This window comes from Euleptes europaea, chromosome 14 (genome assembly GCF_029931775.1).
Source record: "Euleptes europaea isolate rEulEur1 chromosome 14, rEulEur1.hap1, whole genome shotgun sequence".
Taxonomy (NCBI): domain Eukaryota; kingdom Metazoa; phylum Chordata; class Lepidosauria; order Squamata; family Sphaerodactylidae; genus Euleptes; species Euleptes europaea.
Window position 1 is genome coordinate 30,885,520 of NC_079325.1, and position 22,755 is coordinate 30,908,274.

Genomic DNA, 22,755 nt, shown 5'->3' on the forward strand with positions numbered 1-22,755 from the left:
AGTTCCTCTTGAGGTCCAACAACAGGGCATAATGGCCTTCTCCTGATTTTGGCTGCTGGCAGTGGAGATTCCCTTTAGTCACCATGGCTAGTAGCCACTGATAGATCTATGCTTCATGAATCTGTCGAATCCCCTTTTAAAGCTGATAACATAAGAAGAGCCTTACTGGATCAGACCAGAACCCATTCTACATATGAAGTTCTGTTTGGTCATGACCATGAATGCACTTCCCTTTTGGGTTTTTTGGCTTTGGTGGAAGCAAGCCTCCATTTGTTTTTATTTTACATGTTCATACTATTACTATCATAAATACCTGATAGTTTCCAACTTATCTGTACATAGAGTTGCTACAGGCTGTAGAAAAAAATACCATGTCCTTTTAATAGATACTTAATATTTGAAAATGGGCAACTGAAGCTTTTCATGGTATAGAGGTAAATAACATCCCATTAAGACATTAAAGGGGCAGGATGTCCAGGCAGTTGTATAGTGTTTTTCCCTTAAGTCCACAAAGGAACCCCACTCTTCCATTGGCTGTTATTAGACTTGACTTTTGCCCATCTCAGTCTGAGGGATCTGCTTGCTTGCTTTCTGTTTCAACATGTCTTCGGAAATGTTGTTTGCCTTAACGCTAGTACCATGAACCTCATTTTTCAAGTGGGTAGCTAAAGCTGTTTGTTTATCCCTTCAGATGAAGACCTGGCCTGTGGATTTGGGGAGCAAGCTGGAAGTTGTCACGCCATTTCTGGGCAAGCACCGTCCATTTGTCGGGCGCTGCTGCCAAAGGTGCACTCCAAAAAGCTGGGTAAGTAGCTGGAACTTTATGGAGCGTTTGTTGCTGGTAATGGGTAAAGGAATGGGTCAGTCTGCTTTTGGTTTAGTCTTTAGTGAGTACTAGCCCTGCTGGCAACCAAAACCAACCCATAGAAGTTCTGCCCTTCCCTTGGCATACATGTAGGAAAAAAATGTTTTATTTCTGGACGTGGCATGGTTCTGGGAATCTGGGAGCCTCTAGGCAAGAACATCCACACAAACCTTGCACCAGTTAGGACTGAAGAGTGTGCCAATATTCTCTGCCATAATATTCATGCAAGTGAGTCATTTTTTTAAAAAATTACACTTACCAAATGTTCACGGTATAACTAAAAAGTGGCTTCTGTGTTGCCCATGCTAGTGTTGCCTGGGAACACTTCATCCCTGTTCTCCCAAATCTCTTATCATCTTACAAAGGCAGCCCACCTTGAATATTGTTCATTACATCCAGAACAGCAGCCTGGATCTATTCTCGCCATCTTGAATAGAGACTTGAGTCCCCAGTTCGCCCACATGAAAAGTCTGTTTTTTAAAAAAAAAGTCAACCCTTTTGTCGCCCTGATTGTGATGGGTGCAGAATTATTGCTTCGTAGCAAGCCTAGTTTAGACAAAGGTGAAAGCAAAGACCAAGCGGGCCTTTGTTTGGAATTCTTTTTGAGTGCTTCTTCGCATCTCCTGAGGCTCACCATGGAGACTTGCAACGGGATGCTAGCTGCGAGTTCCCTGTGGGAACTCAATTCTGAAGCTCTGCAGGGGTACAGTTCAGATTGGAACTGTGGCATGGGAGGAGGAGGGGCTTCAGCCTTCCCCCCCCTCCCCATGCCACTTTCTTGACTTGAACCCCACACCCCTGGAGCATTGTCTACCCTCGGGGGTGGCAGCATGTGCAAGTATTCAGTGCATGTGCAGCCCGCCAGTGGAACAAATAATGTGACCTGGTGCCAGGTCAGGAAAACAGCCTGGGGTTGGGGAGGCTGAAGCCCCTCCTCCCCCTGCTCCACACTCCTAATCTGAATTGGGCCTCTATGGTGGTTCAGAATTGACTTCCCACAAGGAACTTGTAGCTGCCATATGGCTACAAATCCCCATGGTGAACACATGTTACATGTAACGTGTAGTTTGGGCCTCACTCAGCAGGACTCCCATTAGTCACAGGGTCCTTACATCTGTCCTACACTTCCAGGTTGTAGAGCTGGCTATGCATAGTTTTTGGGCTACTGATACGTACTCTGTGTGCCTCTGATTTTTGGCTTATAATGCATGGTCTGGTCGTCCTACTGCACTTTGTCAATGAGTTGGCTGGTTTCCCATGGTAATAATAATAGCTGGGTGACCTTGGGCTAGGCACACTCTCTCAGCTCCACCTACCTCACAGGGTGTCTGTTGTGGGGAGGGGAAGGTGATTGTAAGAAGGTTTGATTCTTCCTTAAGTGGTAGAGAAAGTCAGCATATAAAAAGCAACTCCTCTTCTTCTGTATTGTGTAATGAATCTGGACAAAACAGGTAAACTGAAGAGCTGATGCAGTTACAGTCCCATCCTTAGCTGTTACACCCTCCTAAATCCATTGAAATCCTTGGGCTTAGAAGGGTGTAACTCTGCTTAAGGTGGCACTGTGAGTGACCAAGATTGTGAGCTGTGCCTTGGGAAGTCCCTGGTCTGAATTTCACCATGACCATAAACTCACTAGAGCAGCTTTAATGTGGAAATGTGCTTTACATATAGTTCCATGGTCAGTTTTTGTCTTTACCAAATGCAGCCACCAGGGCTGCTTTATGGGGGAGAAAATGGCATGGGGGGGGGGGAGAGGCTGTCTTTCCTTCCTGCTGTTTACTAGCTGAAATAAGGGTAAATTTCCCCCTGTACCTAAAAAAAAGCTTTGGTGTCTTGAGCTGTGGCCTGGCTGGAGATGCTGCCCTCAGCATCTGACTGGAGGGGGGCCAGCCTAGCGGTGCCAGCCAGAAAGGTTTGAGGAGGAATTGCAGGGGGCTCTGATGGGGCTGTCGCTCTGTGGAAAGAGCTGGAACACGAAGAGAGTCCTGTTGCCAGGGAGCAGGGAGGGCATGAACTGGGGAACCTCCCACACAGGATCCAGAAAAAGCTTTAGCTAATTTACATAACCCTGCCTATAGAGCGAGCGGTAGAATGCCTGCCATTCCACCACTGTGGAGAAACCCTTACAGTAAGTCAAGGGTTTATTTTATTCACACACACAAAATCTACACGTGGGCTTTTAGCTTTCGTCTCTGAATGTGGCTGGTTGAAAGAGACTGGCAATGAAAAAGCAAGCTTCATAATGCCATTATATAAGTTTATGGCGGACAATCCTGGAACATTCAGTGAAGTCTGCCAACAGTAGGTTCAAGGAAGACTAAAGTACGTACACTGTATGTAATAGTGTAAAGTATGTGCACTGTTGTAAGCCGCTTCAAATTCTGTAAGCGAGAAAGGTGTCTAATAAATATATTAAATAAACAAACAATGCATCGTCACAAAACATTTTATTTAGAAAGTGGAAACAAATTTGTGGAAGAGTAATCCATCACTGGCAGTTAACAGTGATAGCTGAAGGGAACCTTTGTAGCTGGAGGCAGTGTGCCAGATTATTAGCTTGTGAACTTCCTTGAGCCATTGGACTGGCTGCTGTTGGAGGCAGAAAGCTGGGGCTGCTCATGTTGGCAGACAACTTTGGGTCTTCAAGAGGTGATGGACTGGTGTCCTTCCTTGTTAGCTTGGACAGAAGGCTGTTGAAGTGAGATGACAGCAATGTGTAGGAAATGCTGCTGGACTTGAACCTTTCCTCTTTCTGTCTTCAGAAATCCTTCTTTCACAAGCATCTTACCTCTCTGGGATTTTGCAATGTGATCAAGATAACAGAAGAAAACACCAGGTAAGCGGAGGGAGGGGTGGAAAGGTGGCTTGGGCAAGAATGCCCAACTTCTGCTCCACTTCTGCACACATTTTTTCAGCTTGCATGGACATCTGGAGTCTGCCTGAGTCTTATCTTCCTCCTATACATATTCCATTTTGTTTGGGGTAGAGGAAGCCATATTCATTGGCGTTGTTCATTGCTTTCTTCTTTGTTTATTCATTTATACCCTAGTTTTCTCCCTTATGGGGGCCCAGAATATCATATTCTCCTGTCCTCCATTTGATATTCTCCTGTCCTCCATTTTAACCTCACAACAGTCTTGTGAGGTAAGTCAGGCTGAGAAGGAGTTAGTGGCCCAAGGTCAGCCAGCAAGCTTCCACGGAAGAGTGGGGAATCAACCCTGCGTTACCCAGATCCTAGTCTGTGACACTAACCACTGTACAGTGGTTAGTGATGACATGACTCTCTTGTGATGACATGATGCAAGTTTATTTAGCTGCTTGCGCAGGAACACCCAGAATTTGTTAGCAATACCACAAGGTTGGAAACTCTGCTTACCCCTCTCTACTGTGTGAATTTTCTCTCTCCCTCTAGTTCTCTTGGTGTACGTGTTTCCTCCTAGTGCATTTTGCCTTGGTGTTGGATGCAGTGGAGCAAATGGGGGCTGCCAGTTTTGGGGTGGTTGACCAATTCTGCTGTGGTATTTTGAGCAAAGTGTGCCATGGTACAATGTGTGGGTGTTGTAGAGGAAGAGTGAGAATTGTGGGGTGAGCATCCTGAGAACAAATCCTTGTGCAGAGGAGGCCCCTTTGTGAAGCATAATGTAGTAGATTTTCTACGTCATTAAGGATAGCAAAATGGGGAAAACAAGTCTGATACCTATATGCAAATCCATAGGGCGGTCCTCTGGGGCAAGTACTGTTTAAATGAACAATAGTGCTTTTGTGCGATTCCCATATATTTCAATGGGACTTGCTCAGGAAAACCTCCTGGTGGATTTTGTCCCCTGTTAATTGTGAGGGGAGCACAAAGGATTTTGATTTTTCTCTCCCTAGTATCAAAAAGTCTTAGGTTGGTCCTTCAAAGAGTGCTGTGTTGGCTTAGTTATTTACTCTGCATGTCTTGATGTCTCTTCTTTCTCCTTCCTCCCCATCCCTTCCAAATTAAAAAGTAGATAACAAAGCTTTTTGCCTCATAGGAGTTGTGTGAGGATTAAAGGCTTTATTCTCATTAGCCTGATTACTAATTACTTTAATTGTAGTTTGTAAAGTTCTTTGAAAACTGAAATCCCAAAAGCACTAAGTGTTATGAACAACAGGGAAGAAAGTACTTGATTAATATCACAGCTGAAGCAAATAGTCATGGTTTTCTGAAGTGCGACAGGACCAGGAGTGTGAAATCAATCACTGTACAATCTGGATAACATAGGCCTGCCTCAGTTTCTATCATATTGTATAGCTCTTTTTTAGGAGTAGGAAAATTGGAGCAGGGTAGCCTCAATTCTGTACCAAGGATAAACATTCTGCTCTGTAGGTTAAATTATGCAAATATTATGCCATTTCCCCCTAGTAATGGGCACTTTGGATACTGTTTGTGTGTGTGTAAAGTGCCGCCAAGTCGCAGCCAACGTATGGCAACCCCTTTTTGGGGTTTTCATGGCGAGAGACTAACAGGTGGTTTGCCAGTGCCTTCCTCTGCACAGCAACCCTGATATTTCTTGGTGGTCTCCCATCCAAATACTAACCAGGGCTGACCCTGCTTAGCTTCTGAGATCTGACGAGATCAGGCTAGCCTGGGCCATCCAGGTCAGGGGGATATTGTTTAGCTCCTTTTAAAAAAGCCAAAACAACAAGAATTTACAAATCATGTTTTATTGACATTGAAAGCAAGCATGGAGCTTAAATACAAGAAAACAAAATTACTATTATCTGAGTGTAGCATATCCTGAGCTGAGTATGTATATGTAAATACACATGCATGTAGATATTGAAAGAAAAATGGAATGTTTACCATCTGTGATGTGCTCTTGAGCTTCTGGAGATATCTGGGGAAATTACTACCAGTTGTGGGAAAGGCCACTAGATTAAATTAAAGGCCACGAGATTAAAGGACTAGATAAATTCATGGTAGGCCAGTTTGTCAAGAGAATCTCCATGTATGGAGGTAATATACCTCTAATTACCAAATTTGGGAGGGAGAAAGCCGCAAATTTGGGAGAAAGCTGCTGTTTCTTTCATGCCCTGAGCCAGCATGGTGTAGTGGTTAAGAGCAGTGGTATAGAGCAGTGGACTCTTAATCTGGAGAATTGGGTTTGATTCCCCACTCCTCCACATGAAGCCAGCTGGGTGACCTTGGGCTATTCACAGCTCTCTTAGAGCTCTCACAGGGTGTCTGTTGTGGGAAGGGGAAAGAAAGGTGATTGTAAGCCGGTTTGGTTCTTCCTTTAGGGGTAGAGAAAGTCAGCGTATAAAAACCAACTCTTCTTCTTCTTGTAACAAACTTCTTAGAGACATCTTGATGGTCACTGGTGGAAACAAATTGTTGGGCTACAAGGGCCTTGGTCTGATATGGAAAAGCAGCTTCTGTTTACCAAAGAGGAGGCATGGCATATTGTAACTAGTGAGATATGGGGAGTGAGCTTTAGGCCCTATTTTGGGTATCTGTTCCTCCACCATCTTTTTTTCAGCTTGTAGAAGAAATGAATCGTAGGAATATCATAATTCTGGAAGTGCTACCATTTGTTCTTCCTCAGTTTCATATGGATTTTACTTCTCTCCCAGGTACAGAGGCTGGCTGGTAAGGAGACTCTCCTACTTCCTGACAGTATGTGACTGGCAGTTCTGCAACGATACTCCTGTTAATATGCAAGAAAGAATTTTTCACAGCAAGAGGTATTGCTTTTAGCTGGGTATCCTGGTTGAGGATCACAGCAGCTGAGTTTTGTTCTCAGAACTATCTGACTGATCCAGGTTACTTGAGCAATGCCTTGGAAGGTTTGGTTTGCCAGAGGATTAGCAGACTCTATGTGTGTCAGTGAGGAATAAATCCTACTGTGCTTTGAGTGGCTGAGCCTTTGCATCATCTGATAATGGGCTTCTCATCCAGGAGATAATGTTTCACCACAGGTTTGGAATAGACCTCCTGGATCAGTAGTAGGAGAGATGTCTGAGCTGGATGGATCCTAACTGTACCACTTTTGGGGCGAAACTCCCTGCATTCTGCTTTAGAGTGAACTTTAGGGGTTGTGTTGGAGAAAATAGTTCTGGAACTTTTTAATGCATTGATCAAAAGCTGCATATGATAGATGGTTACTGGATAGCATCCGTGATGTTGTCTTGTCTCCCTGCACAATTCACAAAGCAGCTATCTCTTTTTTGGTTGGTATAGGAATATGTCAGCACTCTTCATTAGACATAATGTTCCATCATGTGTCATTCAACTATCAGTCGTTTTTGAAGTGTTAATGGGTTGCTGTTTTTTTAAACTGCTAGATGTAGACCCAGCCTGTTGTTTTTTTCTGGTTTGCCCACCTGAAGCAAAAAGGGAGGGGGCAAGTCTGAGAATTGATCTAGTGTTCCGCTCACGAGGCAGACTGTGAGGCGCGAGAGAATTATGTCTGTCCTTCTTCTGTCTTGGGCAACTGTATACCATATCCCCCGCTTTTAGAATGCAGGAACCTTGGAATCTCCCACACAGACACACACACACTGTATACTCAACATTACATATGTGTGCACTACATGAATTATCCTGAAGTCGTTCCAGTCCTGATTCCATACACACAATCCCCAATGCAGATTTAAAGTCCCCGTTCATCAGTAAGCATGCACTTCAAGAGCAGGTCACATTCACCCTTTACTACTCTGACTCTCAATACAAAGGGGCCCTAAGAAATATCTGTAATCCATTATGTTCCTTTCTAGGCAGCCCATCAGAGCAGCAGACTGTGTGCAAGCCTTGATCCCTCCCAGTAGTTTTTTTCTCTTGTTTAACCCTCTTTCATTTTCGTAACTTCTAATTTGTACTCATGTACCACCTCCCATCCCCTCACCCCAGACATCCTGTTCTTCAATTTGGGAAATGCTGCTATAGTGCTCCATGCTTGGTTCTTTAGTTTGGGGAAGGGGAAAATGGTCTTTGCAAGTTGGAAGCTCTCCATTCTGCTCGCGTGTGTGTTTTATCTCAATACACTCGAGGTGTCTTCACATCTGTTTCTCCATCTGTATTCTCTGGCTTCGTGAGCCATAATTCTCTGGTTTAAAGGCCGGAGGAACGATACCTGATTTGTACCAGGCAATCGTGTTTTGGCTGGCTGTTTGTCTGAAGCTCGTTTGAGTTACTGTGACGCTACCAGGCGCTTTAGAAAAGGCCATTCTTGCCTCGAGAGAAGCTCACCCGTTTTGACTGATTCCTTCCATCAGGACCTACTTAGCAATTCTCCTGCACATCCCCTTCTTCCCCTCCCCAACACCAGCCATTTTGCTCTAGTATGTTAGCCAAAGCTAGCTTTGGTGTCAGGCTGCTGGATTTAGATGACCAAGTTGATTTGGCATCCACAGCCGATGGGCAGAATGCCAGGCTACAGCACTGGCTTAATCAGCTCGCTGATAACAACATGTGTAAGTCTCCAAAAACACATTGACACAACCAGAACTTGTTCAGACAAAAGCTGCTAGGGATCCCTTGGAGACGGAGTGTGTTTTGACAAGTGATGCCAAAAATGCTTTTAATTCTGGATTGTGTCCCTTGTGAATGGTTAATGTACCACAGAAAATGGGAGAGTGCCTTCTTTAAAAAAAAAACACGGATTGTACATTCCAGACTGGTGCAGTTTGATTCAAATTATTAATGCAATAAATGCAAAAAAAAAAGTTTAAAGGCTGTTTGTGGGAGAAACTTGGCAGATTGTGACATGGGGCTCTGTAGGTGGGAGCTTGGGTAGGTGTGTGGAGTAAACCGTTCTAGGCCCAAGCATCCTGGAAGGTTAGGCAAGAAGATCCAGGTAGCAACAGAAGAGCCCGTAGGACTGAGGCAAGGAATGCTGAACTGAGAGAACATAAGGACTGTGGCTGGCCAGGGGCTAGGGAGAGACAAGTGAGGCCTAGAGGGCCAGCTGAGAGAATGGGCAGCAGGAGGAAAAGGCGTGGGAGCAGCAACAGCAGTAGTTCTTGGGATCTCATTGAGGGGAGATGGATATGGTGGCACAGTATAAAATATGTTTTAGAGGCTTTCTGTCAGCCTCCCAATTAGTCTTATCAGGCCCAAAGCCCTTACAACAAGCTGCACCCAAAGTTTAAATTGTGTTTCCTGACCCTAAACTTAACAAGGAGCCTTATGATAAATAAATATAACTTTTTCTCAGTGGGCTATTTGCAGATCATTCCTTACACTAAATTGGCCATATGCCGTCTTTTATTAAGCCGTCCTGAAATCCAGTAGTCTCAGCCTACGGGTCAGGGTCCCCAGGTGGGCCATGGAGCTCCTCCTGCTCGGTTATGAGCCTCTCTAGAGCTGCAGCTTCTTCCTGCTGCCTTTGGAAGGACTTGCTGAATAAAGAGTACTGTTGCGGAGCCTCCTGCCTCTTTTCATGCATGCAGAGAAGAGCAGCAAGGGGGGGGGTTGCTCTGTGGTGGAGAGGATTCCACCGTAGTCCTGACCCTTGGCTTGGGTTCCTGGTGCTTGGCTTGTGTCTCTTGTCTCCTGAAAATATTTAGTGGCATCCTTGCCTGCCAAAATAATGAAGTGAGAGAATGGAAGGCAGAAATGCACTACAGCCATATGTTGAAAGGGAAAGGGCAGCATTTGTGTGGGATATATTTGGACAGCCCTGACCTGGATAGCCCAGGCTAGCCTGATCTCGTCAGATCTCGGAAGCTAAGCAGGGTCAGCCCTGGCTAGTATTTGGATGGAAGACCACCAAGGAATACCAGGGTTGCTGTGCAGAGGAAGGCACTGGCAAACCACCTCTGTTAGTCTCTTACCATAAAACCCCCAAAAAGGGGTCGCCATAAGTCGGCTGCGACTTGAGGGCACTTTACACCCTCACTCACATGCACATACATGGTCAGGGCAATTTCAGGGTCATGTGCTTTCATTTGATCTAAGTGTCCTGCTAGTTGCTGAAAAAAGTGAGAAAACAGGTGAAGGCAGTTCTAACGTTTTGAGCGGAGGCCGTACAATGCCAGCTCTGTAAGCTAATGTGCATTTTGCTCTACTGTGGAAAACTATGGAAAAAAACTGGTTCTGCACGTCTTCAGAGTGGTTCAGCTTGAAAGTTGGCTGGGGAGAATGCCTGTAGGCTAGTGACTGTGACATTGCCAACCCCCTCTTCTGAAAACAGGCTTTAATTGTTCATAAAAATATTTTGGTTGTGTGTGGAGGGGTGGGGACGGGTAAAGTGAGAAATGAACATAATGAAATGAATAAACATGTGCTGCACCAAAAGCTTGGACCTCCCCCCCCCCCCAGCTGAGTGGATGTGGTCCAGCATTTGATTTACCGGAATGTACATCTGTTATGCTATTTATAAAGCTTACAGTGTAAGTGAAGAACCTTCTGTTAAATGCTTTGCAAATATCAAAAGGTGTCCATAGAAGTAATTCTTTGGGAGTGGGGGGGGGGCGGGGAGGACAGGGTGCATAAATTCTAACTACAGGGCATAAGAACATAAGAAAGGCCATGCTGGATCAGACCAAGGTCCATCAAGTCCAGGAGTCTGTTCACATAGTGGCCAACCAGGTGCTTCTTGGAAGCCTACAAATAAGATGACTGCAGTAGCATTATCCTGCCTGTGTTCCAATGCACCTAATATAATAGGCATGCTCCTCTGATCCTGGAGAGAATAGGTATGCATCATGACTAGCATCCATTTTTAATAATAGCCATGAATAGCCTTCTCCTCCATGAACATGTCCACTCTCTTAAAGCCTTCCAAGTTGACAGCCATCACCACATCCTGGGGCAGGGAGTTCCACAATTTAGCTGTGCGTTGTGTGAAGGGCACTTGTCGTCTTCTCTGCAGTCTTTACACCACATACCTAATCCCCCCCACACATTAACGCAGAACAATAAAACAACGTAATTCTTGCTCAGCAACTCTCAGAAGTCCACAGGAGCCAGGGTTTGTGCTTGTATAATGTTGGTTTGGTACTTTATGTTGTATTATTTGTTTCAGAACTAACTTGTAACAGATCGCTTTTAATATTCCCATTCAGCAATAAAGTTTAAGAGAACAAAATGGGTTACTCATTGAATATAATTTGGAATCTTTAATGATTTGGGCCTAAAGACTCTAACTCGTTTTATAAATAATATGTCACCTGTAAAACAGTTTCTACTACATGAATGGAACCATCTGAAACTACAGCACTCATTCCCACATACCCACCATTCTTTTATAATTCTCTGTCTGTTTACAGCAAAGTTGCCTGTTTTATATACTGCTGCAAATTTTAGTGTGTCCATGTGTAGTAATCCTCCCCCCAACCAGGCCCCAGGAGGCTTACCAAAATACATTAATAACATCATTGAGAACCAACAATTAAATTCAGTACAACCAAAGCTAAGCATCGGTAGATTGTGCTTTGTGTCGATGCAAACTTGTGTGTGTGTTCGTGTGTCTGTCTATGGGGTGTCCAGATACTTCTGTAAGATCTTCTCAGTTTGAGCGCAGCCAATGAGAAGCAGCACCGGAGCAGAAGAAGCAGTGTTCTGAACAGTGAGCTGCTGACCCAGGCAGGCCCTTTTCTAGAAGAGAGGTTCTTGGCCTAGCTGCCTTCTCCTGTTCTCTCAGGCTGGGAAGGGTCTTGGAGGCCTCCCTCTTCTCTCTCTGCACTGACAAACGTGGGTGCTACAGATCAAAAACATTTCAGTAAATTTGGAGTTCTGAGGGAGGAGAGCACCCCGCTTGCTCTTCTTGATTAGGTCTTTGTGTATAATAGAGGTCTTCTCAGGGAGTGTGGCCTGTTAGACAAAAGATCACAGCAGGGCAAAAGGAAAGAGCGGCGTCTACTGCAGGAAGTGATATTTCAGTCAGACCCTTTTCAAATTTTTTTTTAAAATCTGTAGCCTTAAAATCACATCCAGTTTCAAAGAGTGAATTTTTGGATGGCAAGGAGAGATTTGTGTGAATGTATTTATTTACTTCATGTGTACCCCACTCTTCTCCCCGACAGAGACACAAAGTGGTTTAAAACATTCCCCCCTTCTCCATTTTATTCTTACAACAGCACCTAGGGATGTTAGGCAGAGAGAGAGAGAGAGAGAGAGAGAGAGAGAGAGAGAGAGAGACACTAGCCCAAGGTTACCCAGCAAGTTTCCATGGCGGAGTGGGGATTTGAACCTGGGTCTCCCAGATCCTGGTCCAACACTGTAATCGCTGCACAACACCAATGTTCGCCAGTGTTAACTGGCAATGTTTGCTTTACTTTAATCTGGCCACTGACTGCAGCCACAGCATATATACTGCTGGTTCCCGTCAGTGTTCATCATAATGCAAATACACACTGAGTGGCAGGCTATGACTTTGGTCAGGTGTCTTTCTCAGATGATTTTGTCTTTTTTTCTCCCTAGGGTACAGGACATTGTGTCTCAGAAGGTGTCCCAAGGGAAGGGAGATGCACCAGTGGCCAGTGTGTCTGTAGCTCAGTGGATGAAAGACATTCACAGAATTCTCGGCCAGATACAATCAGCTCTCTCCCCTTTCCTACTGAGGTATGGTGTTGCGGACAAGAAGCTCGCTCAGTGGTCTTGTAGAAATGGGCTGTGGGAATCAGATACAGGTGGAGACTGGAATAGAGTAGGAATCATCTGATCTGTATGCTGGAGCAGCCGACTCCAAATATTCCACCTTGAGGGAAGCTTTTCAGTGTCAGCTAATCTCTACATCTGCCATGGAATGTTGGCATACTATCGACGATTCTGAGATCTTTTCTAGGGTCTAGCACTTGAATGCTGGCCTAGTCGTTCGGGTGTCGTTTATTTCACCCTCTGAACTGCCAATAAGGCGTAGAACTCAACCAGCGTTCCTCTATCTTTGCTCGTTGTAAGGCAACCAATCTTTGGTGGATACTTATCCGCCATGACAGTGCTTCCCATGGTGGAACCCCACACTAACAAACTTATAACAAAACAGGGTTCTCCACAGCCCAATTTGAAAAGCATTAATGGGTGGTTTTCCCAGTTATGTATGTATGTGTGTGAGTGTGTGTGAGAGAGAGAGAGAAAGAGAGAGAGAGCTCATTTGCACAGCGTTTGACTTTTTCAGATCATGTTGGGAGTCTTTAACCAAAACTAATTGATCAGTGTGTTTGATTTAAATAAGCCTTCCTTGTCGTAACACTAAGGATTTTAATGGTAAATTGTGAAGAGCTGTGCTGGTGTATGACTTTTTTTTTTTTAATAAAGATTGATTGATTGAGCCTTGTCCCCACCTATACCAAAACCATACATGTGAATACGTCAAATGCATGGTTGTCCCTAATTCACAGTGCAGGTGTATGTTTACTGCTTAATAATGGAAGGTGGGGATAGTAGTCTTTCTGCCAACTGGCTGCAGGGCATTATCTGGGAAGAAGGGTGAGGCAGAGATCATAAGGGGTTTGGGGAGCCAACTGCTTGTGCCCTTGGTTAGGTCTTGGTGGGACCTACATCAGGATCTTTTTGCACTGGCATGTTGTAAAGGGCTCATGGGAAGGCTAAAAGCATGGCAGATTGCAGACAAGTGCATGTTCATGCCATCCTGTTGAGTGCATTGGCTCTGCAGAAGTGTGCAGACAACTTATGGATCTACCTTGTGGCTTGAAGGCAGAGCTGAGCATATAACCTGGTTCCATTGCCAGCAAATTGGCTCTGGGGGTTTAAAAAATGGCTCATGACGCTGTGGTTATGTAAACTGATTATAGAACCGGATCCAGGATATAATTTATAAAATTATTGGTCTGCAACTACTTTTGGCTATTCAATTTCTTCATTTCAAGAAGAGAAATTGCCTACTGTGACTCTTACAGTGGCTGCTAAAACTGTTCTAGCCAGAGAAGGGATAAATGTAGGGGGTCCCAACAGTGTCAGAATTGTGGAGGAAAGACTTGGAGGGAGCTGATATGGAGAAATTAATTGAGAAGGACCTTAATATCTGGTATATGACATTGTAGTTAAATGGTTTCCATTTATTTGTTGAAATTAATTTAGTAAAGACTTCTCATCTTTCATTTGTAATTTGATGGCGTTGTCTTGGAAGTATTTAAAAAATGGGAACATCTGGGATAGGGCAGAAGGGAAGCAGAAGCCTCAATTTTCTTACCAACCTTACAGAAGTGACCTTTTGCCCAGCCCTGGATAAACTCACACACTCTCTCTTTCCCCAGCAGTTAAACAAAAATGAGAGATAATGACAGTGAACTTCTTATAGGAAGTGATTTGAGACCTACAGATGAAAACCACAGCATAAGGGAGGATTCTTATTAACCCAGTACCTTTTCATCAGCTTCAAATTAACACAATTTAGGAACTAATAGGAAGCCAAGAGGAGCACGTGTGCCGTTAAGTCAGTGGAAGAGCTGATTAGCGCGAAAGCTCTTGTTCCCTGGCAATATCTGAGAAATAGTGGCTGAGTGGGCTGGGTTGATGATGGGGGAGCAGCTTTTTGCCAGGTTCCCATGTGACTCTTTTTAAAAAAAAGTGATTTCTTTAAAAAACCTTTCTCCCTTCAGGCTTTGCAGCTGGGCTTTACTAAAACTCCTGAATCAGATGTTCCTCAATGTGATACTCCACAAAGGGCAGCTGGAGATGTTGCACAGGGCTGTGAAGACGGTAAGAAGGGACGCAGGGTTGGAGTGGCATTCCTTGAGGGAAGGTTTCCCGTGCCTGTGGTTCTGTTGAGGGCTGCAGAAAAAAATGGAGTAATGCAGCAGCAAAGTCCAGTAGAAGAACAAGTGGGCTTGTTAGAAGGCTGGGAACACGAGAATGCCTGTGTTTATTCCGGCTTACTCTGAAGAGCTGCAGTTTGCATCTGCTGATGTGTGATCATCACTTAGGTACTCAAGTGATGAGAAACAAACCTTTTGACTTGCAGCTTGAATGTGCCAATGGCTGATTGAGTGATGAGGTGTATGCATAAACTGGCACTTTCTGAGGAAGGGGGACAAATGGATGCAGCTTTTGCTTATAGTCCTATGCATAGTAAATTTTTACAAATGCTATTTACAAGATTGCTTCTTGTACTCATTTATTTCGTTTATTTTAAAAGCACATCACATATTTCAGTGATATTGGCAAGGCACCTTGTAACAGTTTATAAGTTCAAAAACTCCCCCAAAAGGCTGCAAGTTAATAAAGGTTGTACAAAAGAAAGTTGTAGGTAAAAATAATATTAAACGAACAATAGTTGTTACATGACTTCTGAAACTCCCAGGGGAGGGAGTTCCAGAGTCATGGTGCCACCACAAAGAGGTCCTTACCACGTGTGCCAGCTGAAGGGCCTTTCCAGATGGCCTAAGTGTGTTGGTAGGTTCATGCTGGATGGGAGGTGACTTCAGAATGTGTATCTGGTATATCTGGGACTTCAGAAGGCATGCATTTCATCATAGGTTGAACTTCACCTCCTACATCAGCAGAATCGGAAGCACCACTTCCATCTTGTCAGGATTTTAGTTTTAGTTTGTTCATCCTTATTCAGCTTATCACTGATTCCAGATACTGGTGAAGGATTTGATCTCCTTAGGATCAAATGGAAAAGAGGGCTAGAGCCAGGTACCATCTGCATATGGATGACACTTTATGGAGGACCTCTTAAGCTTCTCCAGCAGTTTCTTATAATGTAACTAGCAAACCAGCAGGATCGTAAAGGCCATTGGGAAAAGTATTAATTTCATCTTACAACCTACTGGATCCAACTCTCCAGGAAGGACTGCCACCTCTGCCACATGGTGTCTCCCAATCCCATCTCATCCAGGCAGTTTAGAAGAGTATCATGGTTGATGGCGCTGAAAACTGCATCTCCAGGCTCAGATAATCATCTAGGACAACTGGAGCCTTTTTAGTGCCAAATCCAGGTCTGAAATGAGATCGAGTTGGGCTAGACAATCAGTTTCGTCCATAAATCACAAACTGAAAATCCATCACATTGATCACCTTGCCCATAAATGGAATTCTGGAGATTTATAGTTATTAAGATCAGAAACTTTGAGGGGAATTTTTTTTTTACAAAAAAATATCCCAGTAGCATTTGCACCACAGCCTTCTTCAGTGGAGATGGAGCTGCCCCTTCCCTTAATGAGGTATTTGCTCCTTCTCCCATATAGGCAGCCAGTCCCCCTCCTCTCCTTGGCTGGTTTGAGCAGCCAGAAACAGCAAGGGTCAAGCACACTAGTGATTGTCTTCTGCTTGCCAAGAACCTTGGTACAATCCCCAGGTTGTACAAAGTGAAAAATATCCAAGTTGAACAGATGGAAGGTCTGAATGAGTTGGCCTATCCGTTGTAGTGTAGGTTGTGTCCATGTTGGAGTGGATATGAATCATTTCATCTGCAAAATGTTTAGAAAATTAGTTACAGCAAGCTATTGAAACCTCTCTCTCCATTTCCTGTGGGCAAGTATAAAGCAGATCTCTGTCTATTCAGAAAATCTTCTGGCAACAGTGAGCAGATGCAGAAGAGGCAGAGAAGAAAGATTGCTTTGCTACCATCCCCACCACAGAGCAGACCTTATGATATTTTGCCTGTAATGAGTTGGATTTGGCCAAGTCTTTGGTTGCCATTGCTGTCACAGTCAACTGGACTTTCTGTTCCAGGACTTCAGAAGAACTGCTAGTCACATGTACTAGAAAGTCCTCCAAAGCTTCCTGGAAACCATTTGGATCCATTTGGATCCAGGTAGGAAGGCTACTTAACATTTGAAAGAAGAAGAGTTGATTTTTATATGCCGACTTTCTCTACCACTTAAGAGAGAATCAAACCGGCTTACAATCATGTTCCCTCCCCTCCCCACAACAGACATCCTGTGAGGTAGGTGGGGCTGAGAGAGTGTGATTAGCCCAAGGTCACCCAGCTGGCTTCGTGTGTAGGAGTGGGGAAACCAACCTCATTCACCGGATTAGCGACCGCCACTCATGGAAGAGTGGGGATCAAACCCGGTTCTACAGATCAGAGTCCACTGCTCCAAACCACAGCTCTTAACCACTTCACCACGCTGGCTCTCAATCTGGCCTGCAGAATCCCCAATCCGTCCCCAGCTTCCAGCACCAGGCATGAGCACTTGAAATTGGGAGACTGCTGATGGAGTGCCTGAACAAGGAGATGGACTTGTGGGGAGAGGGGCTGCTTCCCCCTCATACCTCATTTTCTCATTGACAATGTCCCCCTGATGCTGTGTTGATGCATGTAGGGGGAAAGACGCAGCTGTCCCAATCTTTGCGGTCACAAAAATAAAAGCTTATCTGAAGTGTGGGAGGAGTGAGGATTTTTAGCACAACATTTTTTAAGAGAAAGGGTTAAGAAGTCCCTCTCCCACTTTCAGTTCCAATTACAGCGTACAGTTCTGTCGTCAGATCTCTAGTTTCTCCACCTCCAAACCTCTGAGAAGGGAAGAAGATTGGATTGGACTCGCTTTCTTTCTAGCTCTCTCTCTTTGAGGTCTTGGATAGGTCTGTTAGTAGTGCAGAGGTGAAAGAGAAGCTACATGTAGCAGTCAGGTGTACATTATGTGGCCCTGACAGCAAAATGTGAGGCTGAGTACAGGCATGGCTGTGTTGTGCACGCGCACGTATGCTGAGTCCTTTCACCAATGGTTTTACAGGATCCTTTTAAAGGTTAACTGCAAGAATATGTATGGAGGAAGCCTTTTGAACAGTCTGCAGTGCTATAAATGCTATGTATTGTTTTCTCATAATAGGGCTTCTTTGCTTCTTGGAGGAAAAGTTGAAATGTTCATTTTTTTCATAGTTTTGTTGAACTCTGTAAGGACTGTGTATACTGTCAGTGTGCTTCCAATGCTAGGCTTAGTCTTTGTTGCATCTTTTCCTGCCCCCAGGCTGATGTTCCTGTGGTTTTTCTATCAAGTCACAAATCTGAGCTGGATGGTCTGTTGCTTCCACTTCTTCTAGTTTCTCAGGGCTTCAGCATGCCCAGAGTTACTTGGGACTATAAAGCCTATACCTCAAAGCACAGGTAAGGTTTAAAGTGGATTGTAACTTTAGGTAACTTCTGTGGGATTCCCCCCCCCCACACTCCTCTTCACTAACAGTCTTCTTTAAAGCATTCAGAATCAGCTCCAGTTAGTCATTTCTTAATCCTTTGCTTTAGCCACCCCAATCCTCTGCAATGAGTTGGAAGCGACTTGACGGCACTTAACATATACACACGCACACACACACACACACATCCTCTTCAATATGGGATTGATATAGACCTACTTTGCAGGGTGGCTGTTGGGATTACTGTTAGAATGGTAGGTTTGTCATTGTGGTCTTTTCAGTCTCACGTGGAACTGGACATGCGCAGGCCAGCTTCAGAAGGTTCCAGAGCCCATAAGAGCACAAGTTATTTTCTCCCTCCTGAATTATTTTTTCCTGCCCACGGGGCATGTCTTTCCCTCTGTCCTCTCTCAGCCACTACAAGAAGAGTCAGCTTCAGAGTTTTCACCCCGCAAAGAATAAGAATAAAAAAGAGAAAAGAATTATAACAGAAGAAATGGAATTAAACCCCCCAACATAAATTCCAAATTCTGATATCACTAGGGCTGAAAAAAACATTTACAAAAATGTAGAGGAAAAACAGCTCGAATGGATGACTATTTCCTGTTCCCATATTTGCCTCATGGAAGGCCATAATGTCACCAAATGACATGCGTGCAAACAATTTGCATCTAAGACAAGAAGTAATGGAGGTTCCAGCTTTAAAAGGCACCCTTTGGGAAAAGGCTTTAGCAGCTAGCAAAGATGGAGACACTTCTAAATGAGGGGATAAATAAAACTCCCTCAGAGAAGCATTCAAGACCTTCCTGGTTTCTGGTGGTTCAAGCCTCTGAATTAATTAATTAATTCTTAGCAGTATTCCAAAGGCACATCAGTATTGCCTAAGGATAAGACAAGGCACTGTACTAGAGCCAGTCAGAGCCACCAACAGAAAAGGTCCCACAACCAAACTGAAACACAGGTAAATCTCCTGAGAAGAGCAAAGGCGGCAAAATCCACAAGATGAAAAAAGTCCCACAACCAAACTGAAATACTGAGGCAAATCCCATGAAAAGAACAAAATTCACAAGACAAACAGGGCATCCCCACCCTACATTACCTGTAATGGGTCGGGTTTGGGTAAGGCTTTTATTGCCATTGCTGTAGATGTCATTCCTGTCATTTCATTTCCCTACTCCAATCAGGGCACAGTTGGCCATCTAATACTAGAGAACATACAAGAAATTATTCCAGTTCTCATAATTGACTCTTCTCACCTCCAAAACAAGACAAAAATGTGCAGTACCCTCACCATCTTGTGGAATTTTGGGAAGTCTCTAGGTTAGAGCCAACAAGCAACATTGCCTATGTGGTTCCAGGAGGTACTGTGAAGAATTCATCTCATAAACTAGACATGAATGGATCTCACATTTTAGGCTCCGCTGCTCTCCAGGGTCTCAGGTAGAGGTCTTTTCACATCACCTTGACTTGAACCTTATAAATGGAGAGGCTGGGGATTAACCCTGGAACCTTGACTTTCCCTCCTCACTCCACTGTGGGCTCTCCTAGCACTACAGCTGGGGAATTTTTGCGGTGACTCAGGAGATGTGAGGGAACTACGTGGGTTTCTCCCTCTTGGGCAGGGAAAACCATTGAGGGAGGAGAGCACCTTGTACTCTGAGTCTCTAGACCCTTCTTCAGCTGTCCCATGAGTGACTGCACAGGTGACCACTTGATGAACATCAATTACAGGTATGTGCAGGACTTATTTGTGAAGATAAAGGGAAAGACCATTCTTGGACATTGGTGTTTGTGATGGGCTTGCAGTGACTGAGCGCAGGGACTTCTCCACTTTTGATTTTTCTTCTCCCTGCCCTTTCTACAAGTCCTTGGATTTGCCAACTGTTTGATTTCTCATGGAAGGTTCTTCCACCCCTCTCGCACAATTAGCGTGGGTGGCACTGTCTTGAAAAAGCTTTTACCAGTTCTGCTGATAGTGAATGCCATTTGTGTCTAATAAATCAAATTTCATAAGAGTTATTAAGTGAAATAACAATATTTTAATAATGTGCTAAATTTACGTAGTATGTTCTGCACACAAGGAACTTGAAGATTTCAGCTTTTCAGCTGGCCAAATATGACTCCCCTCAGGTTTCAAAATACTCTAAATGTAAATGCAGTGATACATTTAATTCTGTCTCTGCAAAAGGATCTGCAAACTGACTAAAATGTGCACATTAGTCTACTGTTACATTTAATTCTTATTACTTACATAACTCATTCAGCTGCTAGCCACCTGGAACACTGAAGCTATTGCTTCTTGGTCACTAGAAGATATTTTTGGCTTCCTTCCGGCCAGTGAGATTTTTTACCAGCCACTGTTTTCCAAATTTATCTCAAGGCAGGCAAGGCTTAAAACTTTTCTTCACTTTCTACAGTATAAATCTTGTTCTTGCAAGTGCAGAATACACATAGCTGATTTTGATTAATAATGAACTAAGGTATTTCTCTATTCGTATCTGCTTAGGGCTTTGTTGACTCACTTAGGAGGGGTGTTTCTTCCACCAGCAGTGGAGCAGGTATCAGACAGCAGGATGGGAGTGCTGTCCAGAGCTGTTCTAGCTTCAGTAAGTTGACTTTTATCTTTGGGAGAAACAGAAGCCCTGATGGCTGTTGGGTGTGAACATGTGATTCTGAAACTTCATTTTGGTGTCGATGATGGATGAAGCAAGGGATTGTGCTGGAGAAAGGAGAGAAACCAGGAGGAAGAGAATGGGCAGAATGTTTTGAAGTCAGTTCTAAAAATGCTTGTTTGTGGGAGAGTTCATATGACAATTCATTGTCTACTTGGGTTGATTTTTTCCATGTGTACTTCTTATGGTATTTTTTGACTATCCAAATATCGACTCTTCGTATTTTTTTGGTCCTTGGCCTGGCTACACATTATGCCCCCTTGTGTCAAAATGTAAATTTGGCTGTGACTGAGACTTCTGAAACTTCTCCAGAGCTAGCCAGAGAAGAATCGAGGGGATTGTAGCTTTGTCGCTCTTTAAGTACCAAATGTAAAGGGAAGAGGACTGGAAAAAAATCACCACTTAAACAGACATTTATGCAGAGAGGCACCCAGCAGCTCCTCTTTCCATGCGTTCACTTACAGTGTCTGTCTATCTGAGGAGCTTCTGAATTCCAAACCATCAGAGTCTGGCTTACCCATAGATACTTCTGGAACAGATACAGTGAGGGCGAAAACACATGGTCGCTTTCGCCTCCTTTATTCCATTTCAGCCAGGATTCAGCCAGGATCGAACACTTGTTTTCGCCAAACGTGCGTTCGATCCTGGCTGAACCCTGGCTGAAACAGGGAATAAAGGAGGCTAAAGTGACCATACTGTACTCTGGACAAGAGGCCACAGTTAAAACAGTATATGGAGAAACGGAATGGTTTCCAACTGGCAAAGGTGTCAGACAAGGATGTATTTTATCTCCCTATCTCTTCAATCTATATGCAGAACATATAATTAGGAAAGCAGGATTAGATTTAGATGAAGGTGGGGTGAAAATTGGAGGGAGGAACATTAATAATTTGAGATATGCTGATGACACTACATTATTGGCAGAAAATAGTGAAGATTTGAAACGACTACTGCTAAAAGTTAAAAGAGAAAGTGCCAAAGCAGGACTACAGCTGAACATCAAGAAAACAAAAGTAACGACTACAGGAGAATTACACAATTTTAAGGTTGACAATGAGGAAATTGAAATTGTTCAAGACTTTCTATTCCTTGGCTCCACCATCAACCAAAAGGGAGACTGCAGCCAAGAAATCAGAAGGAGATTGAGACTGGGAAGGGCAGCCATGAAGGAGCTAGAAAAGATTTTGAAGTGTAAGGATGTGTCCCTGGCAACCAAGACTAGATTAATTCATGCCATCGTATTCCCTATTACTATGTATGGGTGTGAAAGCTGGACAGTGAAAAAAGCTGATAGGAAGAAAATAGATTCCTTTGAAATGTGGTGTTGGAGGAGAGTGTTACGGATTCCGTGGACTGCCAAAAAAACAAATCAGTGGGTTCTAGATCAAATCAAGCCTGAACTGACCCTAGAAGCTAAAATGACTAAACTGAGGCTGTCGTATTTTGGTCACGTCATGAGACGACAAGAGTCACTGGAAAAGACAGTCATGCTAGGAAAAGTTGAGGGCAGCAGGAAAAGAGGAAAACCCAACAAGAGATGGATTGACTCAATAAAGGAAGCCACGGCCTTCAATTTGCAGGATCTGAGCAGGGCTGTCAAAGATAGGACGTTTTGGAGGACTTTCATTCATAGGGTCGCCATGAGTCGGAAGCGACTTGACGGCACTTAACACACACACACAAAGCGACCATGCGTTTTCGCCTTGAGTGTAACATATAGGCTAAATTGCATCATGGGTGGATTCACACAGACTTGTTGAGAATATGGATTGGGTGGATCCATCGAGAGATTGGTAGCTGTTGAATATTTGATGACAGATAGTAGGTCAAATTCAATTTAATTGTTTTCCGAATTTGTACTGCTTACGGTGAGTTTGCCAAATGTAGTTTTCCTGAGGGCTAAATTTACATCATCAAGTAGAGTTCCGCTGTAACATCTTGGAGGTTTTTGAACCATGCATCATAATTTTGTTGGTTTTCTTAAATTGTTTCCATTTTTAAATTTTAAAAGCAAAAGGCTTATTGATCCTAAATGTTTTGCCTTCTTCCCCCATACGTGATGAAAACCGACGTTATGTTCCAAAATTGGTCTTTTTTGCAATCTTGGCATAACTGCATATGATATCATTTCTATCTATTATGTTTCATTAGAAAGGAAATGAGACTTGGTGAAGCTGAATCTCTCAGACTCCCTTGTGTGTGTGTGTGTGTGT

General features: G+C 43.9%; 1 protein-coding gene across 1 annotated transcript in view; it reads left to right on the forward strand.

The window, feature by feature from the left end:
- The first annotated feature begins 691 nt into the window (after positions 1-691).
- GPAT2 (glycerol-3-phosphate acyltransferase 2, mitochondrial) overlaps positions 692-22,755 on the forward strand; it is a 52,842-nt gene continuing 30,778 nt past the window's right edge. The window contains exons 1-7 of the mRNA XM_056860086.1: positions 692-805; positions 3,628-3,701; positions 6,464-6,574; positions 12,255-12,395; positions 14,393-14,492; positions 17,708-17,844; positions 20,377-20,476. Of these exons, the coding sequence (XP_056716064.1) occupies positions 692-805; positions 3,628-3,701; positions 6,464-6,574; positions 12,255-12,395; positions 14,393-14,492; positions 17,708-17,844; positions 20,377-20,476 (777 nt within the window). The remainder of the gene's footprint in view (positions 806-3,627; positions 3,702-6,463; positions 6,575-12,254; positions 12,396-14,392; positions 14,493-17,707; positions 17,845-20,376; positions 20,477-22,755) is intronic.